The 18,461-nt window shown below is 40.3% G+C and overlaps 1 protein-coding gene across 13 annotated transcripts in view; it reads right to left on the bottom strand.

The window, feature by feature from the left end:
- The window catches only part of LOC115113126 (mitogen-activated protein kinase kinase kinase kinase 3-like), a 65,089-nt gene that overhangs the window by 25,559 nt on the left and 21,069 nt on the right, over positions 1 to 18,461 (bottom strand). For all 13 annotated transcript variants that reach the window (XM_029640401.2, XM_065012758.1, XM_065012759.1 and 10 more), the window contains exon 2: positions 7,096 to 7,153. In XM_029640401.2, the coding sequence (XP_029496261.1) occupies positions 7,096 to 7,153 (58 nt within the window). The remainder of the gene's footprint in view (positions 1 to 7,095; positions 7,154 to 18,461) is intronic.

Raw genomic sequence — 18,461 nt, 5'->3', positions numbered from 1 at the left:
ATGGAATCATGGTGTAAACAAAATCAAAATATATTTTTCGATTCTTCAAAGTAGCCACCCTTTGCCTTGATGACAGCTTTGAACACTCTTGCCATTCTCTCAGCCAGCTTCACCTGGAATGCTTTTACAACAGTCTTGAAGGAGTTCCCCCCGCACTTGCTGGCTGCTTTTCCTTCACTCTGTGGTCCAACTCATCCCAAACGGTTTGAGGTTGGGTGATTGTGGAGGCCAGGTCATCTGATGCAGCACTCTCCTTCTTGGTCAAATAGCCCTTACACAGCCTGGATGGCGGTGTGTTGGGTCATAGTCCTGTTGAATTTTTTTTTTATAGTGGGACTATGCCCAAACCACATGGGATGGCGTATCGCTGCAGAGTGCTGTGCTGGTTAAGTGTGCCTTGAATTCTAAATAAATCACAGACAGTGTCACCAGCAAAGGGCACTGTCACACCTCCTCCTCCATGCTTCACGGTGGGAGCCACACATGTGGAGATCTTCCTTTCACCTCGCCCGCGTCTCACAAATATCAGACCAAAATGACAGATGTCCACCGGTCAAATATCCATTGCTCGTGTTTCTTGGCCCAAGAAAGTCTCTTCTTCTTATTGGTGTCCTTTAGTAGTGGTTTCTTTGCATTAATTCGACCATGAAGGCCTGATTCACACAGTCTCCTCTGAACAGTTGATGTTGAGATGTGCCTGTTACTTTAACTCTGAAGCATTTATTTGGGCTGCAATTTCTGAGACTGGTAACTCTAATGAACTTATCCTCTGCAGCAGAGGTAACTCTGGGTCTTCCTTTCTTGTGCGGTCCTCATGAGAGTCTGAAAATATAAAGAGAGCCGCACACTCTAGGAGCTTAGATGCAAAAATGTAATTACCAACGTTTCGACAGCCAAGCTGTCTTCATCAGGGTAGAATTATAAAAGTTCATTTGTGGAATTTCTTTCCTTCTTAATGTGTTTGAGCCACTCAGTTGTGTTGTGACAAGGTAGGGCTGGTATACAGAAGATAGCCCTATTTGATAAAAGTCCATATTATGGCAAGAACAGCTCAAATAAGCAAAGCGAAACGACAGTACATTATTACTTTAAGACATGAAGGTCAGTCAATACGGAAAAAGTATCTTCAATTGCATTTGCAAAAACCATCAAGCACTATGATGACACTCATGAGGACCACACAACCACACAGAACGGGACCACCGAGTGCTGAAGCGCGTAAAAAAAAAAAAAACGCCTGTCCTCAGTTGCAACACTCCCTACTGAGTTGCAAATTGCCTCTGGAAGCAACATCAGCACAAGAACTGTTCATCTGAGCTTAATGGGATTCCATGGCCGAGCAGCCGCAAACAAGCCTAAGATCACGGTGAGCGTCGGCTCGGGTGGTGTAAAGCTCGCCTCCATTGGACTCTGGAGCAGTAGAAAAATGTTCTCTGGAGTGATGAATCGCACTTCACCATCTGGCAGTCCGACGGACGAATCTGGTTTGGCAGGTTCTTATCGTTATTGGTAATCAGGTCTAACACTCGTGTCGTCAGCAAACTTGATTCAGTTGATGGGTGAACACGGAGTACAGGGGAGGGCTGAGCACAGACCCTTTGGGCCGCCTGATATTACCAGGTTCTGAGCACGGTGCTGGTTTCAGCAATGTTAAAGGGATAGTTCACCCAAATTACATATTGATTTCCTGACCCTGTACCCAGTCTATGGAGAAGGTATGACAGAAACCCATGCTTTAGTTATGGTACCTATGTTAGCATTTTCACACTTTATGTCCAAATAACCCATAAGTATCTAAATGGATTGTGTAACTCAATGACGTTCCTTATAGATGATTTGGATATGCAGGGTGTAAAATGCTAAATCTGTACCATTGACTTGCATTGGATTTAATGCCTCAAATGCTAAAAAGTTAGCATTTAAAAAGAATGGCCAGGTAAACAAAACCAAAGAACGTGTTGTAGTCATACCTTACCAAATTGCAGGAACAGCACCACCTTGTGGTCAGAACCGGGTAATATCAGGATGTAACAACTTCAATTACACATTTCTCTGAAGGAAAAGACCACAAAAAAACCCACTAAATTCACTGAGAACACATTACATAGGATGAATAAACAATACTCCGTGCCACAGTTCCACACTACTTGTCAGACAGAGAGAACTAGATAACGTATACTTAGGTTGGGATTGGGAGGGGGGTCCGTGGGTGGCTTTTGTAAATTTCTTTGGATTCCTTGTGTTACTCATTGTAAGAAAAAAGCTCGGTCCCAATCAGATGTTATGTACTATATTTATTCAATATTCTATGAATCCTATACATTAAAATGTTGAATGTGTGCAATCAATTAGCTTATATTTCAACAAAATAATGTTGCAGGAATCTTACCTGTTTCTAAATACAGAAATAATTTCAGAACAAAATCGGATGGTGTGTGTGTCATGGCTTGCTGAAATGACATGGAACGACCCTGTGGCCCGTATAGGACTGGATTCACCTAGAATCAATAGTAGCCTGTTCACTGTGAGGATTTAAAATGTATCTTCATCACACACTAGTTTGTTATTCAAGAACCCAGTAAATCTTGACATGTTCTGATGGGTGCTCCAGTCCAAACGGCCAAACATACGTAACACCCTGGTGGTTCCGTAGGGACACTTATGTTTAATCAGTCTGATCAGTCTCCATTAGCAGTTTCACTGCAGAATGCTGCTGCAGGTAGACAAACCTTAGGTAACACACAGCCTGCCCCCTGGCAAAGTATTCAAAACAAAAAGTACAACTTTCTTCTAAATAAAATGTATGGCAGCGGTGTTTGTTGGGACAGTGAGACCTGTAAGGATTTGCATACGTAAACGTGGATGGATGAGAAAAACACCCCATTTCAGCTGCTTATTCCAGCTTACTGTTCGAGAACTGTCTGAAGTCATCAAAGCTAAAGACCTTTTCTCAAAGCTAAGCAACGCAGTTGTCAACAGAAGGGAAGCTTGAGAATAAACCTTGAAGCATGTAAGGAAAAGCACTAGTCTGAAGTATGACATTTCCATATCTCCTGAAGCCAAACTCCATAAGCTTGTGCTGTAGTCACCCCATTATATAAATACAGGGCGAGGGTAACACACCAAACATAAACATACACCCACATCGTGACAAACCTACTAAGAAGCAGACATTTGAAAACGTGCACACACACACAAGAGGTAACAGAGACACTGGAAAGAATGGGAGTACATTCTCAAACACCCTTAAGTTAAGAGAAAACTAAAAATAAAGTTATAGCTCCAGTGAAGAATAACATAATCCTCCGACTGTGACAACTACATTTCCATGGAGTATGCATCCGCAATGGCCTTTTTACAGGACGACCAGCCTGACAGCTAGCCTGACAGCTAGCCTGGCGACAACACAGAGAGAGAAGAATAACAACTAACCACAGATGGATCGTTCCCCTCTTAACGCTCAACGTGTGGCTAAAAGTTGAACATTAAGACAACACCAACATCGTGTCTCTGTGTAGGAGAAGGCAAATGAGGTGTAATATACAGCCAATGAGTTTAAGACAGTTTAGGCTAACAAGCTGACCCCACCACTCACGGTGCAAAATAAATGTACACATACACTAAAAAATTAGGGGTTCAACAAGGGTTCTAAGACCCTCAAAGTTTTTTTTTTTAACAACCTTAGGGTTCTTGGCACTGAAAATTGCCCCCAAAAGGTTCTTCCAAGAACTCCATAGGAGGTGTTCATCGAGGAACCTCCTTAGTGGGGGTTCTTGCAGGAACATTGAATTTGAAAAGGACAACAGGTGCAGGCACTTAAGCGAAACATTAAAAAAGAAAATCTCCTCAGTTTAAAGTCTGTCCCTTGTTTGATCTAAATTGATAGTTTTATGATGATACCATCTATCTTTTCATATTTTGTGCATATCTTTCTAAAACAGAATATGTTGAAGGCTAGCTGTATTGGGTGCAGATGACTGAACTGCTCACTTTTGTGTCTGTAGGTATACAGACGAGGAGGCATACAAAGGTATATGAATTGGTACTGGAATGTTATGCAGATCACAGTTAGCATCCTCCTCCCTTACCTCGTCAATAAATATCCCATAGGCCTCTACATTATGGACAAGGTATGTGTGTGAAAACCATTATCAAAACAGTTTTTAAAAATTCACATTTACCACAAAAAAACAGGTTATGAACACTGTCCTGTGCATGTTTTGTTAATCTGTATAATTGCAAAAACAATTTTTATTAATTCACAAACTTCACCCTCCCGACACCTCTGATGAATATAACATGAAACCTGTTCATTCACCATGCACTGCTAAATCATTCTGGCTATGGATACGGAGATCATCAACACGCCAGAGGATAAACCCATTGGACAAGGGGCTCTGCTGAGACTTGAACTCATATATATATTTTTTAATTGTCACTAAAATCATAATGAACACGGACAGAAAGTGTTATTATGCATATTAATATTAATAATAGGGGATGGGGGGGTAGTTAAAAATTGAACCCCAAAAGGAATTGTCTTGGTGGTCTCAAACTTCTTCCATTTAAGAATGATGGAGGTCACTATGTTCTTGGGGACCTTCCATGCAGCAGAAATGTTTTGGTACCCTACCTCAGATATGTGCCTCGACACAATCCTGTCTCGGAGCTCTACAGACAACTCCTTCGACCTCATGGCTTGGTTTTTGCTCTGACACGCACTGCCAACTGTGGGACCTTATATAGACAAGTGTGTGCCTTTCCAAATCATATCCAATCAATTGAATTTACAGAACACATGATTTTGTGTGACTCAAAATGGGTCAAAATTCTAAAAAAAAGAGCCAGGGAAAAAAAGTGCATTTCAGGAAAATCAAACTTTATTTGTCACATGGGCCAAATACAAAAAGTGTAGACCTTACTGTGAAATGCTTACTTACAAGCCCTTAACCAACAGTGCAGTTCAAGAAGAGTTAAGAAAATATTTACTAAATAAACAAAAAAATGATCAAAAGTAACAATAACGAGGCTATATACAGGGGGTACCGGTACCAAGTCAATGTGCAGGGGTACAGATTAACAGAGGTCATTTGTACATGTAGGTAGGGGTGAAGTGACTATGCATACACAATAAACAGTCAAATAACAACCCAATGCTTATATCACAGGACAAATTAGCTAGCAACAGCAAGCTAAATGTCCATTAATGTTTCATGTGTTTTGACCTGTCCCAAAATGAATATAGTTGGTTCAGAGTTCGTTTTGATATTTCAACCTGGTGTCCTGATGGCGTCTGGTGTGGATGTTCAAAATCAACATCTAGACAGTATGTAACGCTAGGCTAAGATATCAAACGTAATGCTATTGAAAACCACTGGCCGTCAGCTCTTTTCCCACATTTAGGTCATGGCTCTAGGGTGTCAGCTGGGCATGACAACTACACATACTGCACTCCAATAGAGTCAGCAATAAGATCCAACCGGTTTTCAGGGGCAGGTGAGCAGGGGCTTCCAAGTAGGTTCTAAAAGGAGAGGTGAACCCATGTGGTGGTCAGTCTACCTGCACAAACTCTATGTGACTGCACAGTCTCCTCAGGTGGGAAGCAATGATGCAGAGTGTGCAGAAGGGTGTGTGTGTGTGTGTAGCGAGTATATTCAACACTGCACTAATGCAATCTGCAGGCCTGCTACTGAGCTGTCCCTATCAATCAGCTGAGACAAGCCTGACTCCACCAGGGCATCACTGTAATCGCTCCCAGCGTGAGCGTGTCACATCAGCCACGGTTCCTGGCTTCTTTTGACCCCCCTTAAAAAAGTACCATTAAAAATGGACACAGACTAGCATTCTCCATGTGGCAGCCTTTACATTTTTTATTTCACTGCCAATTAAAGCAATGTTGAAAGCATTCCATGTGTTCCTAATGTCTTATCTGGTACCTAGCATACACTGGGTGCATTCCAATTCCTCATCTCTCTTAATGTTTCATCTTTAACTATTAGGCCTATAACAGAGACATTAGGTGGCAAAGCTCATTCTTTCCTTCAGATTAAATTCATAGCAACTGAAAAGATAGACTATATTCAAAATATAAATCTCAAAAGATGTGAACATCTTTCGTCAAGTTAGATGCAGAGGGACAAGGCCCACATACAGGAAATAGTCTAAAAAGCATCTTGGTACAGTAGACAGACTAGGCTACTCCCTCACTTCTCTACAGATGCATCTCTTAAGAAGATCACGCCATCAAAATACTCAGAGGGGATTTAGTCTACTTAAACTGAAAAACTGAGATCAGGATGTTATCTTGTAAACTAAGCCTCATCCTCTTTGTGGTGCAAGAATGAAGATTCGTGCGCTCAACAAAAATATGTTTAGTGTGCAACAAAAATAAACTCAACAGGCAACACGCATTCAACAAAGCTTTCAGTGTGGGAGGAATGTAAACAAAAAAAAGATAGATAGACCGTTCTATGAAGGAGGAAGCGGAAACTGGGACACTGCGTGTGAGTTTGCTGCATGATATTTCCTTTGGCCCTCGAGCTGTGCTGTAGACTTGGGAAACTGACCGGAATGTACCGGCCACGATACACTTCCATTAAAGGGCTTTGAATATGTGGCTCAATAATTCAATATAGGCAGAAAGATCAACACTAGAGGAGAGATGTTTGAATGACGATGCTCATAATTTACAAGCAAAAACATCAAATAAATGTTTAAAGTTCCATTTAATCATTAATTCAGTGTACTGTGAACCAACATCTGGTCGAGAATCATAAAATGCACACATTAGACTTCAATTGTTCACTAAGACAGAGACAAGACCTTGTCTTTCTAAGGGATAATTAGAATTCAGCTGCTGGTGAGATTAACAAAATAACCAATTGGTTATGACTCTGCAACAGAAGGTGACAAGAGATGGCCGACTGTAAATGGGTTTGTAAAAGACTGGTGAAACAGGGTAACAGTGGATGACAGACCGGGATAAGAGACGAGACAAAGGAGAAGGAAGGAAAAAGAGAAAGGGGAAGAAATTAGAAGTCGGGAGAGGGAAATGTTAGTGATGATGACACATGGCAGAGAGAGAAGAGGGCTTACCAGGTTCCAGCTTAATGACTTTAATGGCAGCCAACTCCCCAGTGTTGACATTACGGGCCTGGAGAACAGATGAAACAAAAAAAAGAGCATTTATTAGCCAGCTGTCAGTAAGGAGTAACACAGTGGGCTTTAGAGCGGACTGGCCTCTGTCAGACCAACACTGTTTTTAAGCCTGAGAAAGTGTATGTGAGCAGGCTGCTACTGCAGGATAACACTGCTTACCTGCCAACTGGCCTTGCAGGCTAACACAAGCACATGTATCCAAAGTATTGTATGATAATAGAATGATATATTTTTGTAGCTTATGCCAGAATCTATGTAAAGAGATGTGTGTGAGTTCAAGAGGCAAGTAAAGAGTCAAACACATTTGTTTGAACATGGATATTACTGAAGATGGATGATTCACCTTTGAAAAGCAAATAAGCTCATAGACATTACAACACTTATCAGTTCAAACAGAAGCTTATTGCATTCTAAAACATCAGACTGAGAATGTTAGTTGTTGCACAAATCACACAACCTAAATGAAAATCAAACAAACAGAGATGGAAACAGACTGAAAACATTGGCATTCCTTGACTGAAAGTCCATTATTATGCCTCAGAGAAATCTAACATGAGCTAGGCTTCTATCCAACTGGAGACAGATTTTTCACGCCAGGATTCTAAAACTTGCATAAAAACAATATGCACATTTCCCAACCAGAGAAGTGTTTCCATCAAATTGACGTGTTGCAGATGAAAGGCTGTGCGGTGATGAAGCAGTGCACATGAAATAATATTTGAGGTTAAATTCCCATTTATCGAATAAAATAATACTTCAATGGGTTTCCATAGCTCATTTCCCCTCTGGTCTTGGGACGTGTGCTCTAGGCAACAGCTTGCAGATACAGTGCGGGTAAAGCCTACATGAGATTATTATGGACAAAAAGCTAGACTGATAAAAACTTTGTCAAAACAGCAGCCAAGCATAGATCATCATGTCACCAGAATAAGACCCTCAATATTTATTGGAGTATCAACCTCATCACCGTGCACTTTCACCACTCAGTGAAGTTCCTGTCTGATTTCATCGGTAGCCTAATAAAGAGCATACTTTCCTGAGTTGTAGCGGAAGGACCACACAATATCATCATGTGGGGGGGGGTCACAATTGTTTGTAGACTTGTTTACATGAATATGCATGAAACAAGCCATTACGCTTCGTATGCTATTACGTATAAATATTAATTAACAAATGAATAAATGCCAGGTTGGAGAGGATGTCGCATTTTCATGTTGACAACATTAACGGAGTCAAAATGAAGATATATTTCATAACTTATCATTGTCTGTTGGCTTTTCTGCAGCTAACATTTTTTAAATATATTTCCTATTTTGACGCACAAAACCATTTAAACAAAGTCTAATGGGTTTTCTCCCACTTTTCCTGAAATATTTGCATATCACAACCCCTGCTGTTGCGGTCATTCGATGGCTATGGCATATGTTCTTCAAAGATAGATATCTAGTTTTGCCTAAGCTACTGAAAAAATCCCTTTTACAAGATTAAAATCATGACAGGAGCGTTTGATTCTTATTTAAAAAAGGATGGAGTCCAGACAGGCTAATTTTGGAAACTTTCTGAATGGACATGGAGGCCCGAGAGAGAGAATCAGGCGAACTCAAGCACACTCCCGTAAAAGCACCTGTCAATCAAAGCCACCAGCGTGTCAGACAAAAAAAAACTGAATATTTATCCTTTCCTTAAAATGTATTTAAAAAACCTAGGCCTACCTTAGGCTTTCCGAAAGTAAGCTATAATGAATTGACAAGGGAAGTATGAAGGTGACGGCTATGCTATAGTAAAAACAACAACTTCACCATAGCCTATTTATCAGCGACGCTGATGATCGAGGGGCGAGTGTTGGAAACTTTTTTCAAATAATGAGGATTATGATCATTTGAATGGAAGAAAAAAATATATACTTTGTTGACTTACTGTGTGATTTTTATTTGATTAGGATCCCCATTAGCCGGGGGGATCCTAATTGTTCTGGAACTGGGGACTGTGAAAGTGAAAAGACCCATGGTGGCATGTCTGGTGGAGTGAGTGAGGCGTCAGTGTTGTGTGTATGTTGACTATTCAAACAATTTAGATATTTCCAGAACAATGTTTCTTAAAAAAACAAAAAGTGACTCAGTCAAAATCATTGGCATATACAGTACCAGTCAAAAGCTGACACACCTACTCATTCCAGGGATTTTCTTTATTTTTACTATTTTCTACATTGTAGAATAACTATGAAATAACACATACGGAATAATGCAGTAACCAAAAAAAGTGTTAAATATATTTTATATTTGAGATCCTTCAAAAGTAGCCACACTTTGCCTTGATGACAACTTTACACACTCTTGGCATTCTCTCAACCAGCTTCACGAGGAAGTCACCTGGAACGCATTTCAATTAACAGGTGTGCCGTGTTAAAAGTTAATTGTGGAATTTCTTGAGCCAATCAGTTGTGCTGTGACAAGGTAGGGGGTATACAGAAGATAGCCCTATTTGGTAAAATACCAAGTTCATATTATGGCAAGAACAGCTCAAATAAGCAAAGAGAAATGACAGTCCATCATTACTTTAAGACATTAAGGTCAGTCAATCCCAAAAATGTCAAGAACTTTGAACGATTCCTCAAGCGCAGTCACAAAAACCTGATGAAACTGGCTCTCATGAGGACCGCCACAGGAAAGGAAGACCCAGAGTTACCTCTGCTGCAGAGGATAAGATCATTAGAGTTACCAGCCTCAGAAATTGCAGCCCAAATAAATGCTTCAGAGTTCAAGTAACAGACACATCAACATCAACTGTTCAGAGGAGACTGCATGAATCAGGCCTTCATGGTCGAATTGCTGGAAAGAACCCACTACTAAAGGACACCAATAAGAAGAAGATACTTGCTTGGGCCACAAAACACAAGCAATGGACATTAGACCAGTGGAAATCTGTCCTTTGGTCTGATGAGTCCAAATTTGAGATTTTGGTTTTCAATCACTGTCTTTGTGAGACGCAGAGTAGTTGAACGGATATCTCCACATGTGTGGTTCCCACCGTGAAGCATGGAGGTGTGATGGTGTGGGGGTACTTCGCTTGTGACACTGTTGGTGATTTATTTAGAACTCAAGGTACACAACCAGCATGGCTACCTCAGCATTCTGCAATGATATGCCATCCTATCTGGTTTGCGCTTAGTGGGACTATCATTTTTTCCCCCAACAGGATAAGGACAACACACCTCCAGGCTGTGTAAGGGCTATTTGACTAAGGAGAGTGACTAAGGAGTGCTGCATAAGATGACCTGGCCTCCACAATCACGCAACCTCAACCCAATTGAGATGGTTTGGTATGAGTTGGACCGCAGAGTGAAGGAAAAGCAGCCAACAAGTGTTCAGCAAATGCAGGAACTCCTTCATGAATGTAGGAAAAATCATTCCCCGTGAAGCTGGTTGAGAGAATGCCAAGAGTGTGCAAGGCTATCGGCAAGGCAAAGGGTGGCTACTTTAAAGAATATAAAATATATTTAGATTTATTTAACACTTTCTTGGTAACAACATGATCCCATGTGTGCTATTTCATAGTTTTAATGTCTTAACAATTATTCTACAATGTAGAAAATAGTAAAAAATAAAGAAAAACCCTTGAATGAATAGGTGGGTCCAAGGTACTTTACATTTATTTAAATTTTATTTAACTTGGCAAGTCAGTTAAGAACAAATTCTTATTTACAATGACAGCCAACTAATTACGGTTACAGAATTTCCACTTGGGCGAGGATAATAGAAACGCAATCAAAGCCTATTGGATAACAAGTTGGTTTTAACCAGGACAGAATCATTTATAACTGACTTTCTCCAACATAACATAGGTACAGCAGATCCATTTATTGTAGGGGACATTTTTAAAATGTGCATTTATTCAAAACTCATTTGTAAAACAAAAGCAATTTATGTCAAGAGTTCATATTAAAAGGAAATTGAGGGACTATCAGTACAGATGGCAATACACTACCATATGAGGCACAGAATAAGTTAGAGAAAAAACAAAAAAAACTGGAGGAACTGAGTGCCTTCGGAAAGTATTCAGACCCCTTGACATTTTCCACATTTTGTTACGTGACAGTGTATTCTAAAATGGATTAAAAACAAAAAAGCCTGAGCAATCGAAACACAATAACCCATAATGACAACATGAAAACAGGTGTTTAGAAATGTTAGCAAATTTATTCAAAAGTGCAGTGCATGTCAGCAAAAACCAAGCCACGAGGTCGAAGGAATTGTCCGTAGTTTTCCAAGACAGGATTGCGTTGAGGCACAGTTCTCAGGAAGGGTACCAAAACATTTCTGCAGCATTGAAGGTCCCCAAGAACACAGTGGCCTCCATCAATCTTAAACGGAAGCAGTTTGGAACCACCAAGACTCTTCCTAGAGCTGGTCGCCCAGCCAAACTGAGCAATCGGGGGAGAAAGTTGGACAGAGTAGAGTAGAGTACAGAGAGAATTGATGAAAACCTGCTCTAGAGTGCTCAGGACCTCAGACTGGGGGCAAAGGTTCAGTTTTCAACCGGGCAATGACCCTGAGCACACAGCCAAGACAACACAGGAGTGGCTTCGGGACAAGCCTCAATGTCCTTGAGTGGCCCAGCCAGAGTCCGGAGTTGAACCTGATCAAACATCTCTGGAGAGACCTGAATATAGCTGTGCAGCGACGCTCCCCATCCAACCGGACAGAGCTAGAGAGGATCTGAGGAGAAGAATGGGAGAAACTCCCCAAATACAAGTGTGCCAAGCGTGTAGTGTCATAACCAAGAAGACTCGAGGCTGTAATCATTGCCAAAGGTGCTTCAACAAAGTACTGAGAAAAGTGTCCAAACTTTTTTTGCTTTGTCATTATGAGGTATTGTGTGTACATTGTTGAGGATTTATTTATTTAATCCATTTCAGAAGAAGGCTGTAACGTAACAAAATATGGAAAAAGTCTAGGGTTCTGAATATTTTCCAAATGCACTGTATATGTTTTGACCGGGACAGTTTACAATTGAAGGTAACACCAAGTAATATAGTCTCCTCAACTTGTTCAACAGCAACACCATTTATTACCAGATTCAGCTAAGGTCTAGAACTTAGTGAATGATTTGTACCAAATACAATGCTCTTAGTTTTAGAGATGTTTAAGGACAGTTTATTTCTGGCCACCCATTCCAAAACTGACAGACTCTTTGTTAAGGGTTTCAGTGACTACATTAGCTGTGGTTGCTGATGCGTATATGGTTGAATCATCAGCAAATATGGACACACATGTTTTGTTTAATGCCAGTGGCAGGTCATTGGTAAAAATAGAAAAGAGTAGAAGGCCTAGAGAGCTGTCCTGCAGTACACCTCACTTTGTGTTTGACATTAGAGAAGCTCCATTAAAAGAAAATCCTCTGAGTTATATTAGATTGCCATATCATGGATTCAGAGCGGAGGTTGAAAAGCCATAACACAAATTCTCTCAACAACCAGGTTATGGCCAATAATATCAAAGGCTGCATAGAAATCTAACAGTACAGCTCATAATTAATTTCAGTCAGTGCAGTACACATTGAGCGCCCTTCTCTAAAAGCATGCTGAAAGTCTTCATTGTTTTACAGAGAAATAGCATTGTATTTGGTCTAAACCATTTTTTCCAACAGTTTGCTTAGAGCTGGCAGCAAGCTGATAGTTCTGCTGTTAGAACCAGTTAAGGCCGCTTTACCACTCCAGGGTAGTGGAATGACTTTGGCTTCCCTCCAGGGCTGAGGACAAACACATTCCTCTCTAGGCTGAGGGGGAAAAAATACAAATACTGAGAAGCCCAGATGGGCACTTTCCTACATTTGATATTCGTGAGAAGCAGGCCAGGTACTTCTATGCGTGTTCAGGGGCAAGCTCTCCGTCAACATCACCAGGACAGAGAAACCAGGCACACGCTCATTGTTCATATGGAGCACGGAAATGACATGAAATAAATCAAAACTGGTTTCTCACAAGTGTAGCAGGGTGTGAACTAGAGGTCGACCAATTAAATCGGAATGGCCGATTAATTAGGGCCGATTTCAAGTTTTCATAACAATCGGAAATCTGTATTTTTGGACACTGATTTGGCCGTTTTTTTTACACCTTTATTTAATATTTATTTAACTACGCAAGTCAGTTAAGAGCTAGAGGTCGACCGGTTATGATTTTTCAACGCCGATACCGATTATTGGAGGACCATAAAAGCTGATACCGATTAATCTGTATTTAAAAAAAAAAAAATATTCGTAATAATGACAATTACAACAATACTGAATGAACACTTATTTTAACTTAATATAATACATAAATAAAATCAATTTAGCTTCAAGTAAATAATGAAACATTCAATTTGGTTTAAATAATGCAAAAACAAAGTGTTGGAGAAGTAAAAGTGCAATATGTTCCAAGTAAAATATGTGCCATGTAAGAAAGCTAACGGTTCAGTTCCTTGCTCAGAATATGAGAACATATCAAAGCTGGTGGTTCCTTCTTCCCAGGTAAGAAGTTTTAGGTTGTAGTTATATGAATAATAGGACTATTTCCCTTTACCATTTGTATTTCATTAACCGTTGGATGTTCTTATAGGCACTTTAGTATTGCCAGTGTAACAGTATAGCTTCCGTCCCTCTCCTCCCTGGGCTCAAACCAGCAACACAATGACAATTAACACGCGCTAACTAGCTAGCCATTTTACTTCGGTTACACAAGCCTCATCTTGGGAGTTGATAGGCTTGAAGTCATAAACAGCGCAATGCTTGACGCACAACGAAGAGCTGCTGGCAAAACGCACAAAAGTGCTGTTTGAATGAATGTTTACGCGCCTGCTTCTGCCTACCACCGCTTAGTCAGATACTTGTATGCTCAGTCAGATTATATGCAACGCAGGACACGCTAGATAATATCTAGTAATATCATCAACCATGTGTAGTTAACTAGTGATTATGATTGATTCGTTTTTTATAAGGTAAGTTTAATGCTAGCTAGCAACTTACCTTGGCTTACTGCATTCGCGTAACAGGCAGTCTCCTTGTGGAGTGCAACGAGAGAGAGGCAGGTCGTTATTGCGTTGGACTAGTTAAATGTAAGGTTGCAAGATTGGATCCCCCGAGCTGACAAGGTGAAAATCTGTCGTTCTGTCCCTGAACAAGGCAGTTAACCCACTGTTCCTAGGCCGTCATTGAAAATAAGAATGTGTTAGCTGACTTGCCTAGTTAAATAAAGATGTTAAATATTATAATAATATCTTTTTTTTTTTTAAATAGGCAAATCGGTGCCCAAAAATACCGATTTCCGATTGTTATGAAAACTTGAAAGCGGCCCTAATTAAATCGGCCATTCCGATTAATCGGTTGACTTCTATTAAGAACACATTCTTATTTTCAATGATGGCCTAGGAACAGTGGGTTAACTGCCTCGTTCAGGTCGGGGGATCCAATCTTGCAACCTTACAGTTAACCAGTCCAACGCTATAACCACCTGCCTCTAGTTGCACTCCACGAGGAGACTGCCTGTTACGCGAATGCAGTAAGCCAAGGTAAGTTGCTAGCTAGCATTAAACTTACCTTATAAAAAACGATCAATCAATCATAATCACTAGTTAACTACACATGGTTGATGATATTACTAGTTTATCTAGCTTGTCCTGCGTTGCATATAATCTGAGTGAGCATACAAGCATCTGACTGAGCAGTGGTAGACAGCAGCAGGCTCGTAAGCGTTAATTCAAACAGCACTTTCGTGCGCTTTGCCAGCAGCCCTTCATTGTGTGTCAAGCATTGCGCTGTTTAGGACTTCAAGCCTATCAACTCCCGAGATGAGGCTAGTGTAACCGATGTGAAATGGCTAGCTAGTTAGCGTGGTGCGCGCTAATAGCGTTTCAAACGTCACTCACTTTGATACTTGGAGTGGTTGTTCCCCTTGCTCTGCGTGGGTAACGCTGCTTCGAGGGTGGCTGTTGTCGTTGTGTTCCTGGTTCGAGCCCAGGGAGGAGTGAGGAGAGGGACGGAAGCTATACTGTTACACTGGCAATACTAAAGTGCCTATAAGAACATCTAATAGTCAAAGGTTAATGAAATACAAATGGTATTGAGAGAAATGGTCCTATAATTCCTATAATAACTACAACCTAATACTTCTTACCTGGGAATATTGAAGACTCATGTTAAAAGGAACCACCAGCTTTCATATGTTCTCATGTTCTGAGCAAGGAACTTAAACGTTAGCTTTCTTACATGGCACATATTGCACTTTTTTACTTTCTTTTCCAACACTTGTTTATGCATTATTTAAACCAAATTGAACATGTTTCATTATTTACTTGAGGCTAAATTGATTTTATTGATGTATTATATTACGTTAAAATAAGTGGTCATTCAGCATTGTTGTAATTGTTATTATAACAAATATACATATTTTTTGTAATTAAAAAAAAATTATATATATTTTTTTAACGGCTGATTAATCGGTATCGGCTTTTTTTGGGGGGGGGGTCCTCCAATAATCGGTATCGGCGTTGAAAAATCATAATCGGTCGACCTCTAATGTGAACTCTATATTTCCACTGCGAGAATGAGAATGGTAAATTACTGTAATTAACACATGCATTAACATAAATTAATGTATCCAAATGACAGGGATTAAATGTAAATAGCCTGTTTTAGAAATAGTAGGCTACCACATGGGCATTCATAAAAGTGCATTGCGGTCCAACACTAAAGCCTAGGCCACTATCCTATTTAGGTCGCATGGTTAAATAAAGGTGAAATAAATGAATACAATTGTGTGGATAAGAGGGCGGCCATTTTATTTGTCTCACCTTGAGCGGCATATCGGCCAGGACCTGATTAGAGTCGATTAGTCTATAAATTAAGAAAATATTCCGTATCAAATTATACCATGCCAGGTTGGCGAGGATTGGTGCATTGTCCATTTGACACAAGAATTGCACATTATAGACCTCATTGCCAGAACAACCTTGTTGACTGCTGTTGAGTAATTAATTAAGTCAGACACATCAAACCTTCTTTTGAAGACCGATTTATTTAAGAGCAAGCAATAAAAAAGTGCATGTATAAAACAAAGTTTTTTACTGAAGTGACGTAGCCTATAGCACTCCACACCCCTGCACATCTAGCGGTTTAGCTGCTCGAGCATCAAACGGACAGTTGGAAAGAGGAAGAGATGTAGACAGTTTAATAGACAAAGCTAGCAAAACAATTGCTTATTAGTTTAGTAATCACTTACGGTATTAGGTAAAGTTAATCGACATTAAATTAAAGTTAATCTAATGTTTTGTAAATCCTAAAATATGTTGGCCATAAACGTTTGACGGTCATTTTATTTTCACGACGGTCTTAATCCTTAACCGTCAGTTACACGGTTATTCAATTAGCGTCACAGCCCTAGATGGTAATTACATCAATATTTGCATATTAAAAAGGCGTTTCCACAGCCTTTTCTCACATCATTTATTTTACGACAAAACAATCCCACCGTGTCTAATGTATTTAGTTTGGTCAACATTTGGAACGTTTACATACAAATTAGCTGTTTCCATCAAGCATATCGTGGCAATTTTTATCTGATGTACTTTGATTGGAAAACAAGGTTGGCTGTAAACCTGGTTATGGTGAGTGATTTGAACTCGTCCCCTAATGTCAAATGTCTAAGCCACTCCAAACACTCCCTTTGACTATGATTCTAACTCAACACAGCACACCAGAGTAGGCAAGATGACTCACTCTGTGTTAGTCTTTTCAAAGCCCACTCAGTCAGGCTTCTCTGTCTGAAGAGAGTTGATTCAAATCTTGCGAAAGCTTGATGAGCAAAATTCATAGTTTACCAGCCCCCCCACATCACCCATCCTGGCTTAGGCCTAATGCAGTTAAGACTGGACACAAACAATAGATTATGAGTTAATTTAGGAACTGCTTGGAGGAAGGAGGAGAATCTTATCAACCCTGTAATATACATCCAATATCGCATTAGTCTTCTGGTCTGACAATGCATAATTTCATAGCCCACCCCTCCATCTTTATGACACACTGATTGTTGATGTCTGTTCAACATCAAGGTCACATTCTGGAGGGTGCCACACACAGAACCCTGCAGCTATAACTAATGAATAGAGCGGATTCCTTTGATGTAGACTATTCTACATAATATATCAGAACGTTGCACAACGGCGTTGAGACTTACTGAGCCACCTGTCATCATCATTCAAGCTAGCTAAGCTCAATCATTTTAAATCTTTCCTTCCCTCCCCTCTCCACCAGTCTCGTTCTCCCCTTCCCTCTTGCAAGCTGATCCTTTAATGCTGCACATATACTCTCAGGGTAGCTCCAGTAGCCAAGCCCTGTGCTGCAATATCCAGATCAAGTCTTCTCAATCATCACACACACCCACTGGGTAGTCACTCATGTGACTACACATTACTCCTCCTAACCGTGTTCACTTGACTCCACTCATTACAAAAAGCGCGGATGAAGACTGGGCAAGCAGTAAGCTCCCATCAGCACTCTGCTAACACATCATGGGAGCACTGAGCAAGTCAATCGCAAGGTCAGAGTTCAGCTACCACAATCACGGGGGGCTCCCAGCATCAGAGGAGAGAAAACAGCATGAGCATCCAGGTATACTGATCACTGGATGAATTACAGGAAAGCAAGTTACATAGTCACTGATAAAGACTGAGCTGCACTTTATGAACCAGCATGGTGAAGCATAAGGGTCATTCCACCCCAAAAAGAAATTGTACAAATTGTAAGATAATCATTCCTGAAACTTTTTGTTTAAATATAATTTGATCTAGGAAATTGTTATTTACAATCATAGCCTACCGTGGAACAGTGGGTTAACCACCTTGTTCAGGGGCAGAACGACAGATTTTTACCTCGTCAGCTCGGGGATTCAATCCAGCAACCTTTTGGTTACTGGCCCAATGCTCTAAACACTAGGCTACCTGCCACCCCAAAAGATTCATATAATTTGGACCATCATTTTTCTCAACAATGAACAAGACATGAGGAAAATGTTCCACTAAATGCCGATGTTTCTGCAACACCATTTTATCCATTTTGCTGGTCTCTTGTGAGTATTAAATGGATCACAACATTTTCTTTGCAACTTTGGGTAGAAAACCAATAGATTTAACTCGTGAAAAAATAAATTGTGTGGTTATCCTCAAAATTCAATTCAGACCTCCATGAAAGCAAATCAGTTTGTCCTTCTCTTAGGCTTAATCTGTGTCCAGGAAACAGCCCATGTGTTGCGTGGTTTACTCCCTTAAAAAATG

This window comes from Oncorhynchus nerka, linkage group LG28, assembly GCF_034236695.1.
Source record: "Oncorhynchus nerka isolate Pitt River linkage group LG28, Oner_Uvic_2.0, whole genome shotgun sequence".
Classification (NCBI taxonomy): Eukaryota; Metazoa; Chordata; class Actinopteri; order Salmoniformes; family Salmonidae; genus Oncorhynchus; species Oncorhynchus nerka.
The sequence above is the reverse complement of the archived record's forward strand: the minus strand, read 5'-3'. Positions and strand labels throughout refer to the sequence as shown.